This window comes from Hordeum vulgare, chromosome 7H, assembly GCF_904849725.1.
Source record: "Hordeum vulgare subsp. vulgare chromosome 7H, MorexV3_pseudomolecules_assembly, whole genome shotgun sequence".
NCBI classification, from domain to species: Eukaryota; Viridiplantae; Streptophyta; class Magnoliopsida; order Poales; family Poaceae; genus Hordeum; species Hordeum vulgare.
Genome location: NC_058524.1, coordinates 572,462,265 through 572,476,901, shown reverse-complemented (window position 1 = coordinate 572,476,901; position 14,637 = coordinate 572,462,265). Strand labels below are relative to the sequence as shown.

Sequence of the window (14,637 nt, the reverse complement as noted above, 5' to 3'; positions counted from 1 at the left end):
TCGAGCAAAACTACGAAACGAGGCCCGACTAGAAAGTTGGATGCACGGACGCATTACACCTTTGAGGTGATATTGCCTACGGGCGAACCCAAGCTTCCGAAGAATGCTGCTAACACATTCAAGAAGCAATGCGGAGTTCTTGTTAGGGATCACGTCCCGATCAGTGTTCGAGAGTGGAACAAGCGCAAAGGGGCAGCCGATAGTGACTATGTCGCTGAAAGGTACAAAGATAATCTTTGAAATGATCACATGTCACATTTCAACCTGCCAGAATGTGAGAATGAAGACGCCGCAGACAAACTGAGGGCCAAAGTAAAGTAGTGGACTCTGAAGAAGATGGCCGAACTGTTCCGTAGCTGGAAGAAGAATCTATGGAAAAACTATCTGAAGACAAAGAAAGTGCCAGTATTCGAGGGGTATCTAGCCAAGCAGGCGAATCACTGGAAGGCATTTCAAGAGTACAAGGATTCAGAAGATGCCCAGGCATTATCAGAAAAGAACAAGATAAATGCCGACAAGAAGAAATATCACCACAAGCTGGGGCCAGGGGGCTATGATACTGGCATCCCAAAGTGGGATAAGAAAGAGCAAGATCTGCTAGATAAAGGCATCATACCTGAACCACTCCGTGATGAGTGGGAATTGAGAGCAAGAAATTGGTTCCTTGCGCATGGTGGGTCGTACGACGAAAAAACAGGGGACCTCATCTGCAATGACGGTCTTAGGATACCCAGGGAGAATCGGAAAAGGATAGTGAAAGAAATTAAGGAGGGAAAAAGAAAGTTCACAGCAGATAGAGATAAAGATTTGCTCACACTAGTCCTCGACAATGACGAACATGGAGGACGAACGCGAGGCTTCGGTCCTTCTTACCCGTGGTGGCTTGGGTTTGCTAGAGACCAAGACACTTACAGAAGCCGAGAGAGAGCAAAGAAGCGGCAGCAAGATGAGGAGAATGACAAGTTCAACCAGTTGCTTGCCAGGATTAACGAGCAACAGAAGCAGATTGATGAGCTTAGAGGAGTACCGCGCCAGGAAGATCCTGCACTTGATATTATCGGCGCCCCATCTAAGCTGAAAAGCAGCATGGCTGAATCTGAGGCCCCGCCCGACGATGCACGAAGAATGATAGAGGGCGGTCCCGGCTACCCCGTGGATGGAATCAAGGAGTCAACATCATGTGAACTCCATCAGAAATTCAAGAACATATCCATGAAGGTGGCCGTCGGACAAGCTTTACCTTCTGGCCCTGATGCACGCTGGCATGGCCGTGAGATTCCAGCTGGCTTTGCTAAAGTCGGGGTGGATGAAATCATGACAGGGTTTCATGATATGGAGCTCGACATAGCTGGACCCGAAGATGAGAGGACACTCGGAGAAGTACTGGGTGGAGTTATCCTATGGGACAAGAACTACATCAAGCTTCCAGGCTCGGCCCCAAGGACAACACCGCCTCCGAGTCGTCGCAGGTCACCTACACCTCCATTACCTCCAAGCCCTCCACATGACGTCGGCCAGCACAACACGAGTCCATCTCGATCACCGCCGCCGGACTTGGGTCGTCCGTCTCCGCCGCCGCCCGCACAGGATACTAAGCGGAAGCGTGCCACCAAGAACGCTCCGTCGACGATTCCTAAGAGACGGAGCCCCCCAAAGCGCAAACGGTCGCCCCTCTCAAAGGTACCTCATGCTAATCTTCCTATCAGACCTTATGATCGTACCCCCGAGGAAAATGCCAGGATAGCAAAGGAACATCATGATGCGTAGATGAAAAAGAAGGAACCCGAGCCCCGCCCGGAATACACCGAGAAGTAAATAGCATGGGCAAAAGACTTCATAACCCTTCCATCACAGTATGACTTACACTATAAGCCTGATGACTATACACGCACATTGCATAAGGAAGTGAAAAAGAGCAGCTCACGTGCAAGTGCAAGTGGGAGCAAATCAAGTTCAACTACAAGCAAGAAAAAATCAGACGTTCCTCAGCTTGGACAACAGGCCAAACAGTCGATCCCACCCCTCAAGGTGTTAACCGAGAATGTTCCCCCTCCGGTGCAGGGGCAAGCTTTTGAAAGAGCAAAGGAGTTGGTGGCTGAATGTGGTATCTCGGTTGAAGATTTGCTGGCTTCCCAAGACGACAGGATACCCAAGGCTGTGGTAGCCCCTAAGCCACAGTTTGTCATGGGAGAGCCTTTGGTCAACAAAGATGATCTCCCAACAAATATGCGTTACTTGCATCAATGGTACTTAAGTGAATCAAAGAATGGGAGAACGATGATCGTGCTGAGTGTCCCACGGGAGTACTACGGCCGCTCCGAAGAAATCCATATCAACTTTGATGAACTCTTCCAGATGTACAATGGCGACGCCCTCGACAAATCTCTTATGAGTTGCTATTGTCTGTAAGTTTTTCAATTCGTTGTCTACATATAACTTGTTTAGTTATTTCAATTCATTGTCTATATATAACTTGTACTCTATTATGCAGAATGAAGATTTTGGATTGTAAAAGTAAGACCATCCTAAATATTGGGTTTATTGACCCAGATAAAATACATATAGCGACGCTAACTGATAAACCCAAGGAGACGGAGGAAAACCTTCTAAGGTTTCTAATAGATCAAAATTTCTGTGACCACATACTCTTTCCATACAACTTCAGGTGAGGGTCTTTACTCTGTTGTGTCCATTCACTTATAAGTGTAATTGATAAGTTACTGACACACACACACATATATATATTACACCTCTATTTTTACCCGTCATTCTTTGTTATCATGATTTATATTCATATTCATCTCCTCTTCTTATATAGCACACGGCCATGAGGACGAAGGTCCTACCAGAGCAACGCGCGATTGCTGTTGCAGAGGAGCTTGCGGGATTTCTGAGGACGGAAGCTATAGATGACAAAGGACGATTTAGTGTAACTAGGGGCCATTACTGATGTTCGTCCATGTAATCGAATAGACGGGCTCTAGTCCCGATAATTCAGATCTCCATATAATTGTATATATATACTCGCTTGTAAGATAAGTTAATCTTATATATATATGCATAATTATTTCTATTTAAATTATATGAAAACTAATTCCCGAACACCAAACGAGGCATCACGTTAATCTCCCGAGCACCTAAACCCTAAAACCCTAAAACCCAAAAATAATTTCATTCAAAAAAAAACCCAAAAACCAGCAAAATCTGAAAATCTTTAGTCCCGGTCCGTGTAACGAACCGGGACTAAAGGGCCTGCCCCTGGGGCGCTACGAGGCGCCCACGTGGAGCACCTTTAGTCCCGGATTGTAACAGGGCCGGGACTAAAGGTTAGGCCTTTAGTCCCGCCCCTTTAGTCCCGGTTGGTGAACCGGGACTAAAGCCCCTTACGGGCCGGGGCTAAAGGCCCCGTCCCCACTAGTGTTTATTAAAGACTATAGAAAACACACATGGATCTATCTCATAAAGAAGCATTCAGATGTGTTCCAAGTGTTTCATAACTTTCAAGCTCTTGTTGAATGACAGTTTGATAGCAAAATCATTACAGTCCAGTCGGACTGGGGTGGTGAATATGAAAAATTAAATTCGTTCTTTCAACAATTGGGAATGTCTCATCATGTCTCATGTCCCGTGCACACCAACAAAATGGATCTGCCGAACGCAAACATAGGCATATTGTTGAAGTAGGCCTACCTATGTTTGTTGTTGCTTCCATGCCTTTGAAATTCTGGGATGAAGCATTCATTACTACTGTTCATCTTATTAATATGCTATCTAGTCATGTCATCAAGCATGAAACTCCCACATAACGTCTTCTCGAATGTCAAACCAGATTACAACCCCTTCAGGTTTTTGGGTGTGCATGTCGGCCCAACCTTCGTCCCTATAATAATCGCAAACTCATGTTTAGATCCAAGCAATGTGTTTTTATTGGCTATAGTATGGAGCATAAAGGGGGTCAAGTGCCTTGATATGTCCATCGGCCATGTCTATATATCTCATGATGTTGTTTTTGATGTAACAAAATTTCCCTTTACCACACTTCATCACAATGCCGGTGCACTTCTTCGAAAAGAAATGTTTATTTTGCCTCCTCGTCTTTCTAATGGGGATGACAATAATTGTGGTGATCAACATTTGCCTAATTATCCTAATGCTTTGCCTGAGAATACTATTGTAGAACCAAACATGGAAGAAAATGGTGCATCTTTTGATGGGCATTCTATGGAACATGGCAATTCACGGCGTCATTTTATGTGCACGAAAAATGATGGCGCTTACTCCTGAGGATCACTGTCATTGACTGCAGAGCCGTCGCGAGGTGCAGTAACCGAATCTACTTCAGGATCCGCGCCCTCAACCGGTTCACGTGTAACCTCCAGCAGCAGCTCATGTGCGATCTCTCCGTGCCAACCACCATGCACCACACATCCCTAGGTGGCCCCTGCGCGTGCAGCTTGCACCGAAGTGGCCGATGAGCCTGTTCTTGAGACCAGGCGGACGCAGTTCGCCAGCCAGCTAAAAATTAGCTGTAGCGACATAGCAGTAGCGCTCCGACCAACGCTACTCGTAGCCTAAAACCCAACCCTACTAGTAGGGTTTTCCCTAGTAGTGGCTGTCAGGCGGACGCCCGAGGACAGGCGGGATCCTGCCTCCCCTGTCACGACAATATTGGCATCGGGATCTGTTCCCACGGGCGTGGCGGGATCCGTGCCAAATTTTGGAGCAGCCGGTGTGCCAGAATGAGGATCTTTTGTGGAGACATGTCCTCTAGCTGTTTCTACACCACTACGCATCAGACTACAAAATGGAGTAATAATATCCAAACTTTCTCTCTACGGGTTAACTTGTTTGCCCAGTGAATCGGGTGAACCAAAAACATTAGGTGAAGCACTTGGAGATGCAAAATGGAGAACTGCAACGGAAGAGGAATACCTTGCACTACAGAGAAACAAAACATGGCACCTAGTTCCATGTGTGGCAGGAATAGGTTTAATTGACTGCAAATGGGTTTATAGGACCAAAAGAAAATCTAATGGCACTATTGATCGCCATTTAAGCACGGTTAGTTCCAAAAGGTTTCAAGCAAAGATATGGCATTGATTACGAGGACACTTTTAATCCCGTTGTCAAAGCTTCTACCGCTTGCCTTGTATTGTCCATTGTTGTTTCCACGGAATGGAGTATCAGATAGCTAGACGTGCATAACACATTTTTTCATGGTGTTGTGAGAGGAGGTATACATGAAACAACCTCCTCGGTTCAAAAATCAAAATTCATCGTTTCATGTTTGCAAACTTGAAAAGGTCTTGTATGGGATGAAACAAGCTTCAAGAGCATGGTACTGTCAGTTAAGTATGAAATTGCAAGCAATTGGTTTTGTGCCATCAAAGTCTGACACACCACTCTTTATTTTACAACAAGTTTTAGACATCTATATTTGTCCTTATCTATGTCGATGACATTATTGCTACTAGTTCACCAAATGAAGCAGTAATAGAACTACTAAATGATCTGCTCTCTAGAATTTTCTTAAAGGATTTGAGAGACTTGCACTTCTTTTTAGGAATTGAGGTAAAGAAAACCAGCAGTGGGATTCATTTGTCATAACAAAAATATGCAAATGATCTTTTGAGCAGAGTTGGCATGGAAGGCTGTAAATCTTCTCCAACTCCCTTATGTAGTTAAGAATCATTGTCTCTGACATAAGGAGAACTCCTGGACCAGGAAGACAACACAAGTTACATGAGCATAGTTAGTCCACTCCATTATTTAACTCTTAATCCGCCTGATATTTGCTTTGCAGTTAATAAGGGTTGCTAGTTCCTTCATGCACCCACCACATCTCAGTGGACAACAGCCAAACATATTCTGAGGTATTTGTAGCACACAATTGGTATTAGCTTAGCAATCAATAAATCATCTTCCACTCGTATTAGTGCCTTCTCTAATGCTGATTGGGCTGGATGCCTGGACGACAGAAGGTCCACAGGGGGCTTTCCTACCTTTTATGGACCTAACTTGATTTCTTGATGTGCAAAGAAACAAGCCACTGTCTCCAGGTCTAATACAAAAACAGAATATAAAGCATTAGCTGAAGTCATTTGGGTTCAGCCAATACTCAATGAGCTTAGAGTGCCACAACTTCAAACTCATTGTCTTTGGTGTGACAACCTTGGTACAACATATCTATCTGCTAATCTAGTTTTTCATGCTAGGACTAAGCATATTGAGATAGATTTTCACTTTGTTAGAGAAAGAGTTGCAGATAGAGAATTGAAAATCAGGTTCAGTCCCTCATCAAGAGATCAGCTTGCAGATGGATTCACTAAAGCGCTTCTTACTAGAGGCCTAGAGGAGTTTAAGCGTAATCTCAACTTATGTAGTTGTGATTAAGGGAGGGTGTTAAACATAATCTTGTATAGGAAGTTAGGTTATTAGAGATAGAGTTAAACTTCTCAAACATTTTTCCTTTATTCTCTCTTATCTCTACCTCCCGATGTAATCTCTCTCGGTAGCTTCAACTACCGTATCTTGTAAAGGCCATGCGGCCTCTCCCTCTCGCTCATATCAATATATATACACACGACTCTCCTTGTTTGGAGAGTAGGAACGCTTTCACAAATTCTTACAAAGAAAACATGAGGTCGTATGTCATATTTGGTTTCTAAAATTCCTATGGAATGAGAGAGTCCATAGGAACTTCAAAAGAATGTAGGATAGCAATTTCTTTGTCCCAAGTGATACGAAAGGAAAAATTGAATAGGAATCATATCCTCCAAAAATTGCTACTATGTTTTTTTCCTTTGCTTCAAATGAGGCCTAATTGATTTGTGTTACATGAACCGATCAACTCATACAATACAATAAATTGGAAGTCCGAAGTGGTATAATAAATTTATGGTCTTCCTATTTTTGGTTGCCTGAACTTTTATTTCTTCTAGTCACTTTTTTCTTTGTAATGTACTATTTTTCTAGTGTGTGTCTCTCATCAAAAGGCCACATCACGTTGAGGGACAAAATTTCTCTAGTTTTGAAAGTTCAACATGCAAAATGCTTGGTTTAGGAGTTAAGGTGCATAAATTGAACAAATCAGTTAGTAATTCTAATATGAAAAATGAGAATTCGGAACGGTGCTCGATCGGGCTCATCTACACCATATGAACGGTAAATTCATAAAAGTAAATAAAAAATCAACATGCAAAAAGTTGGGGTGTTTGGACATCTAAGGAGCTTGTACCTGTAAAACAAAATTACCTCCAATGAGTGTACTTTTTCTAAAAAAATTCAAACACTCAATTTTTTTTTCTGACACGAGCTCCTGAGATGTCCCAATAGCACGAAATTTTGCACACACACACACTTTGTGTGCATGAGCATCTTGAATGCCTAAGAATTTCAGATTTTTTACTATTTTATTTAATTTTACTTTTCGTACCTGGTATAGATAAGACCGGGAGCAGAAAAGCCATGTCCACAAATAGACGACCTCTCTCTCTCCCTCTCAAACCGTTGGCCTGAAAATGTCATGCCAATGTTCTTCACCGTTATAAGAGCATTTATATCGGATTTCGTATAATGGTCGGAACTGTAAAATTCCGGTGATTATACGGGTTTGGGACATTTTTTGTGCCAGACTAGATACTGTATACACGGTCCAGCCTGTAAATATTTCGCGGTGGCCCGTAAACGCGACCCCTTGACCGCTATATCTGCGAGTTCGGCAGCTGAATGCGGGTCGAAACCCTATCCCTCCGTCGCCACGAAAAATTCCCACACCTCACCGCCGGCGCCTCAGATCCGTCGCTGCATGCCTCCATTCCGCCACCTAACCGCTCCAATCCACCGCCCAAGATGGCCAACTTCGGCGGCCGTGGCAACAACGACCTCGAGAGGGATCGTCGCATGAAATCCAACGCCGCGCGGAAGCGCACCGCTCGCCGGTACACGCAGTGGGGCCTAACACCGCCGTCGTCACTCCTCCATCGCGAGACAGAGGAGTACGACCGCGCGCGCGGCCGCCTCTTCTTCGGCAACTCCTCGGAGGCGTCGAGCTCGCACTCCTCCCTGCCCCCGGTGGAGAGGGAGCTATAGGAGATCCCGCCGGTGAAGATGGAGCCGGAGGCCGAGGCGGGGCCGGAGCGATGTACCGGGGGCGTCGTTGGACCGGAGGACTTCCTCCCCCCGTTGGTGCGCAGAGCGCGGGAGGCGGAAGAGGACCGGCAGCGCCGCCGGAGGGACGAGGAGATTGACACCGTGCTCTACGAGCAGGGTGTCGCGTCGGCCCTCGCCTTCGGCGACAAGGTGGAGGAGTGGCGCCGCGAAGCCACTACGCAGGAGCGCATCTACGTCGAGCTCTCCTCCTCCTCCGACGATAACTGAGCGCTGCCGCATCTACTACCGCACGAGCTCCGGTGAGCAAAATTTTGCGTAGTGTGGTAGGGTAGTTAGTAGCTCCGGTAAACTCTGGTAGGGTTAGCTTACCTCTACCCCCCTCTAGTAAGTGATGAACTCTGAATGTAGTATGTATGATCATGTAGTAAGTTATGAACTCTGAATGAGTGTGGTTGCAATTTCGTCCGCGAATGTTTTTTTTTAAAATTATGCAGTTTCGTTAACGGGATCTGTTTTGCAGCGCAAAATTTCGTCCCATAAAACTGCACTTCATCAAAATGTAAATGGCTTTTGCGACGCGCAAAAATGCTGGGTCTGCTAGAGATGCTCTAAGAGGACATAAATATGTGACGAATCGTCATAAGCAAAACTGTCAGCGAACGCCGAAGTTGCCATGCCAAAATATAAATGTCATGCGTTTGTTAAGGACTTTCCACGTATAAATGTCTTGCGATTCGGATCACACAATTGTGAGTGCGAATTCAGAAAAAAAAGGAAGATAGGTAGTGCTGGAAACCAAGTACCAGGTGCTGGGCATCGGGAGTGCGTGGTTTCCCTGGTCAACATTACTCTGGGCTAACAAACAACACGACTGTTGCACCATTATCTGTTAGCTAAAACTCGGAAAACTACGTCTCATACGTGTCCCCCTGAGCAAAACCCGCCGGTCAGCAGCAAGACGTGATCTCGTTCCATTAGCAGTGACCATGTCGCTAGTGCGGCCAATGGCGATAACAGACCAGTAGCACAAGGTTGGAAAAGACCCGGGAAGTTGCCCAACTTTAACGGCCAACCCATGATCGTCACCTTATAGCTATAGCTTAGGGATCGATCGGCGACTCCATTTGATCGACGGCGACGTTCGGCCGGCCCCCAACGCTGTCGCAACACAAGTAGGAGTAGTCCTCCGTGGTGCGTGCCTGCCTTTTTTCTTATCTGAAAAGATGGGTTTAACAAGAGCTAAAGATAGTGGCGAAAGATTGAATGGGATGGGGCATTTGGTTGGGCGGATCGATAAGGCTATGTCAAGTGGAGTGCTCGTCCAGGGCACCTCTGGAACAAGATGGATCGATGGAGATGTGCATGCGTACATGCATGCTGATTATACGGGCGGCGCGTGTTGGAATTTCTGCAGGATGTTGATGGCGGCGGCCGCGACGTACGTACGTGTACGTTGTCAACTATGTGATCATAGTTGGAGAGAAGGCAGCGTTTTTGCTATTCGATGGAAGTTCGATCTGGGAAGCAACCCGTGTACTCTTCCTCGTCGGTGCTTGATTACTTGCACCGTGCATGCGCGCGAGAGGGGGATCATATCGACACGGGAGACAAAATGAAATCGTCATAGACATCAGGGACTTGCTTATTACCGGCTGATGCTGCATTCACTCGGTTGGATGGTGTACGTACGTGTCTACGGGGCATCGGTGCTCGAGTTGGAACTTCGAAGTGGAGGCGCCGGCGTGGTCGGCATAAAATGCCAGTATTTTAGCAGCTAGTTTTGGTGTGTATGGTGCATGGTGTGCAAATTAAGTGGCCCGATTACCATATCCCATAATCCCATTCCCATTGGTGATTGCTCTTGGACTCTCCACGTAGCACAATTATGATGCCCACCCAACTTTCTTGAACGTGTAAGTGGAAAGTGTATGCTACCTCAACGCAAAAGCTTGACTATGCGCTTTGCTTTAATCAGCAAATTTGTTTATTTGGAAAATGGATTATCTCAAGAGAGAACGCAAAAGATGTACATATATGCAGATGTGTAGTTCTTTATGCATTAGTAAATTACAATTAGGTTGACCCAATAGAACAGTACTATATTCTCGTAGCAAAATAAATTGAACACCAAATTCCCTCTATATATAGCTGCTTATCTGAGTGTAGCTCGGATGGTTAGATGCCTTGTGGTGCAACCACCAGGGTTAAGTCCTAGACTTGACACTGTTGCTCGCATTTTTCTGAATGTATTTCAGAGTTTTCAGGGATGTTTGTTTATTGAAAGAAGATGTTTTCATCGATTACGAAGACATATGTTGTGACTTCGTCAATAACATGATGTTGTGTCGGCTTTGTATCTCAAATATGCTCAGGATGCGCGTGCGTGCGTCCATAAGATGAATGTATGTATGTGTATGTGAGCATCTACATTTGTGTTGTGTTAAAAAACATTCGCTACACGCTCCTTCCCTAAATATATTGTGAGCTTGGCTTTTATGGTCTTCAACACAACACTTCTAGTATGATTTTTAATTATAATATGTCAACGAAAAAGTATAAATACATAAATAAACAAAAGCATTTGCAAGATAAATAAAATGATACCTTGTCTAAATCAGTCATACATCAAACACCGTGTAAAGTCAAGCACGCCTTATATTATGTAAAAATGGAGTACTATATAACTGTGCCACAAAACGGATGTAATGCAGATGTGTAGCAACGGAATATCATGTGTGGTCGAAATATTACGACCATGATCGACTATATGTATGCAAATGTTGGACCATCATTTTTAAACGGGTCCATAAGATTTGGTTTATCCATTAATTAATTAAGAAAAAGAAAGTTGTTCGATTAACTAACGAAAAACCAGAAGAAAAAATCATCACAACTTGTTAAGTTGTGCCCACAGGATACCCTACACAGACCAGTACGAAGAAAACCTCGTTGAGGTAGCACATTGCATATAATCGTCGTCACTTATTTCTCAGCAGCGTGCCAGCGTCAACCTAACCCACTCTATAGAGACCGTGCGGAGCTACATGAAGATTCATGCCAATCACATATCTACATGTGATAGGGACAACAGAGCTCTGGTTCTGACAGAGAGCTATGGAAAAAAAATGCAAAGTGGGTGTTATGGAAGATCACTAGACATACCACCTATTGCTCGTCGTCGTTGCCACCTTAACCCGCCGCCACAACTATGATTTTGTGGCACCAAACAACCTAAGTCGAACCCACAGACACACCGGAAAAGAGCCAACATCATTCACCACCACTACTTGTTGTCACAACCCCTCCCCCCTCCCCACACCACCAACTTGTACCGGGCAATTAGCCGACTACCGCAACCATGTCGGGACCCCGACATCACTTAGCACCGCTGCTTGCTGCCACAAAAGCCTCCTGGCAACACTGTCAACTTCCACGGGAAATGCCGCGACAACCCTCACCATCCTAGCCACCACAACACACAACTCTCCCGTCGCCCACCTCACATTATGCTAGCTCGGTAAAACCTTGGTGAAAAGGGGTATTGGATGCTATGAAGATTTTGTGTGAGGTGTATGGTGACTTGCAACAGCGACCTCGGCAAGCGGGGGCGGCAACACTGAAGAAAAGCATATTTAGTGGTGCTCCTCGAGTACCGAGTCTCGATTCCGAGGATGAAAACCCAAGGTCTGGCTTTTGTTGGTTGTATCTGGCAATGACCTTGTTGGAGGCATTGTTTTTTATAGTGAACTCAAACTTTCACCTAGATGAAAACCCAAGATCTTCGATCGAGCAATGATAATGCTTATGCATTGTTTTCTTTTTGAAGAAGTTGCTTTTTTAGTACCTCTTTTGTAACCCGGGTATTGTCTTTTGTGGTGCTTATTGTTTTGCTCCTGCTAGTGATTGTTCATCGAGGCTGGGTGTTTTTTTTCTTCCTTCTGTTTTTGGATGTGTGTATCATTGATGCCGAGGCCGGATATCATATTATCTTCATAATATTAATATGTTCCCTTTGTAAAAAAAAGGATGGATAAAGCTTAAAAAAAGATGTCTTTAAAAGGGGAACGACATCGAAACGCCACCATCATCCGACCTCATCAGGTCTGGGGTTTCCCCGGAGCTGTCTCTAGCAAAGAGAAGTAGAGCAGCCCATTGAGGCTTTCAAGAAGGTCCTGACGTCCGCAGACCATGCAATTAGTTTCTTCAGAAATATGCGTTGATACATGATTGTCACTCCTAATTAGCTCACAATTAGGTGCTTCATAAATTCCCCTTATCAGATGAGCCGGCATGCAAGGCTGGATCAAGCTACTTCTCGTTGATACTTGATACAGGACATGACTTGCAAACACATTGGCGCGCTAGATGGAGAGATCATATACGCGTTCCTAGCCTAATCATAAATTTGCTCGCCATATCTAACAAGAAAGCAGAATCTTGCTCCAAACTGATAACGTACCGGTACTGAACACTGATCAATGATGCATGTACATGCAGTGAGTCGCCTACGCACGACTGTTGAACTGGGTCCAAAATATGTGAGTCGCCAAACCTGCCGAACAAACAAACAAATGCAGCCCGATCAGCCGGGCGCCAACGTTTCCACGCCGTCATGGATTTCCTGCTGGAGACGAAGAAAACCAAGAGCCAGAAGCAAAATAACTGGCAAACAAAGCCGTGTGGTTTCTGATGGACTTGATCGGGTCAGCATCGCCAGGCTATTGATCGATCCAGCTCACGTACAACCTTGCTCTCTTTCTCTGGTCCAACCATCCTCGCCCCTACCCATCGAAAGGAATCGAAGGAATGGAATGAGAGGATGTCATCCTCCTCCCAGTCCCACTGGCCTATAAAACCCACAACTTGCACCTGCCTCGCCTCACACAAACACGCCGGAATACAATACCGAGCGAGTTCAGAAAGAATTCAATATCCCAAGGATGGCGTCCGGTCCCAGTAGAACAGTCCCGTGCTCTGTGCTGCCACTGCTGCTGCTGCTCGCCGGCGTGGCCCGCGCGGCCGGCAACTTCTACCAGGACGTGGACATCACGTGGGGCGACGGGCGCGGCAAGATCCTCGGCGGCGGCGACCTCCTCACGCTGTCGCTCGACAGGGCCTCCGGCTCCGGGTTCCAGTCCAAGAACCAGTACCTGTACGGCCGCTTCGACATGCAGATCAAGCTCGTCCCCGGCGACTCCGCCGGCACCGTCGCCACTTTCTACGTACGTTTTCTTGCACGACCGCACGTGTGCACGTGCGTGTTGACTCGCATCATGCATGGGGAGTACTGTACTGATTCGAGCCTACTATATTGCAGCTGTCGTCGCAGGGGTCGGCGCACGACGAGATCGACTTCGAGTTCCTGGGCAACGCGAGCGGGCAGCCCTACACGGTGCACACCAACGTGTACAGCCAGGGCAAGGGCGGCCGGGAGCAGCAGTTCCGCATGTGGTTCGACCCCACCGCCGACTTCCACACCTACTCCGTCCTCTGGAACCCCACACACATCCTGTACGTAGTATGCAGACGGCGTCGGTCTCTCTCTCTCTCTCTCTCTTCAACCTCTTGTCGACGCAGGACAAGACCTCATGCATGAATGAACCCGTTTCTCCGCATGCAGGTTCTACGTGGACGGGACGCCGATACGGGAGCACCGCAACCGGGAGGCGGCGACGGGGGTTCCCTACCTGCGGAGCCAGGCGATGAGGGTGTACGCGAGCGTGTGGGACGCGGAAGAGTGGGCGACGCAGGGCGGGCGGGTGAGGACGGACTGGTCGCGGGCGCCGTTCGTGGCGTCGTACAAGGGGCTCGCCGCGAGCGGGTGCGCGTCGCAGGACGCGGCGGCGTGCGCCAACTCCAACGGCGCGTGGATGTACCAGGAGCTGGACGCCACGGCGTTGGACCGCCTCCAGTGGGTGCAGAAGAACTACATGATCTACAACTACTGCACGGACACGTGGAGGTTCAAGGACGGCGCCCCGCCCGAGTGCGCCAGCAAGTAGAATGTCTTGTCTTGTGGCGACGTTGCCGGGGTCGGGCGGAGCATTATAGATTGGGTAAAAGTATAATTTCTATGCCTACGTATATGGATGTAAATGTAACCATGCAATGTAATTAAGTATATAAATACATACATGATATAATAAATTCAGCGTATGCTACGGCCCAGTTCTTTTGAGCACATTATGGAGAATCTCGGTTTGCAAAACTGCAAAAAAAATTGATTTGGCTTTCAAATCTTGAGGCCTTGTTTGGTATACTAGTGTATTTTAGGAATTTCTGGGGATTATCCCGGTCAAACCCCTCAATCCCCACACATCCCATAACACCATTTGGTTATAGTGTATTTGACATGTTTCATCCCCTCATTTCCCCTCAAATCCTTAAATTATAGTGCATTTTTTTCAATACCCAATACACTACCCCTACCTAGTGTATTGGGGATAAATGGGGATTTGGAGGAATTTGGTGAAGGTTGGGGTTTCACCCAATCCCTTGGGGGATTATCCCCACCAATCTCTTAAA

The 14,637-nt window shown here is 46.4% G+C and overlaps 1 protein-coding gene across 2 annotated transcripts; it reads left to right on the top strand.

The window, feature by feature from the left end:
- The first annotated feature begins 12,972 nt into the window (after positions 1-12,972).
- LOC123412802 (xyloglucan endotransglucosylase/hydrolase protein 24-like) lies at positions 12,973-14,268 on the top strand. Of its 2 annotated transcripts, none has more exons than XM_045105745.1 (3): positions 12,973-13,334; positions 13,430-13,647; positions 13,733-14,268. In XM_045105745.1, exons 1-3 carry the CDS (start codon positions 13,053-13,055, stop codon positions 14,112-14,114), a joined length of 882 nt encoding a protein of 293 aa, XP_044961680.1. In that variant the 5' UTR covers positions 12,973-13,052; the 3' UTR covers positions 14,115-14,268. The 2 variants fall into 2 exon arrangements, with proteins under 2 accessions (XP_044961680.1, XP_044961681.1); XM_045105746.1 differs by having other exon boundaries at positions 12,978-13,334; positions 13,430-13,623.
- The last annotated feature ends 369 nt before the right edge of the window (positions 14,269-14,637 follow it).

Bases quoted from the DNA above. Each gene is read 5' to 3' on its own strand.
- LOC123412802 (XM_045105745.1), top strand. From the start codon at position 13,053: ATGGCGTCCGGTCCCAGTAGAACAGTCCCGTGCTCTGTGCTGCCACTG. The intron at 13,335-13,429 runs GTACGTTTTCTT...ACTATATTGCAG, and splicing joins GCACCGTCGCCACTTTCTAC to CTGTCGTCGCAGGGGTCGGC. The intron at 13,648-13,732 runs GTCTCTCTCTCT...CTCCGCATGCAG, and splicing joins GTAGTATGCAGACGGCGTCG to GTTCTACGTGGACGGGACGC.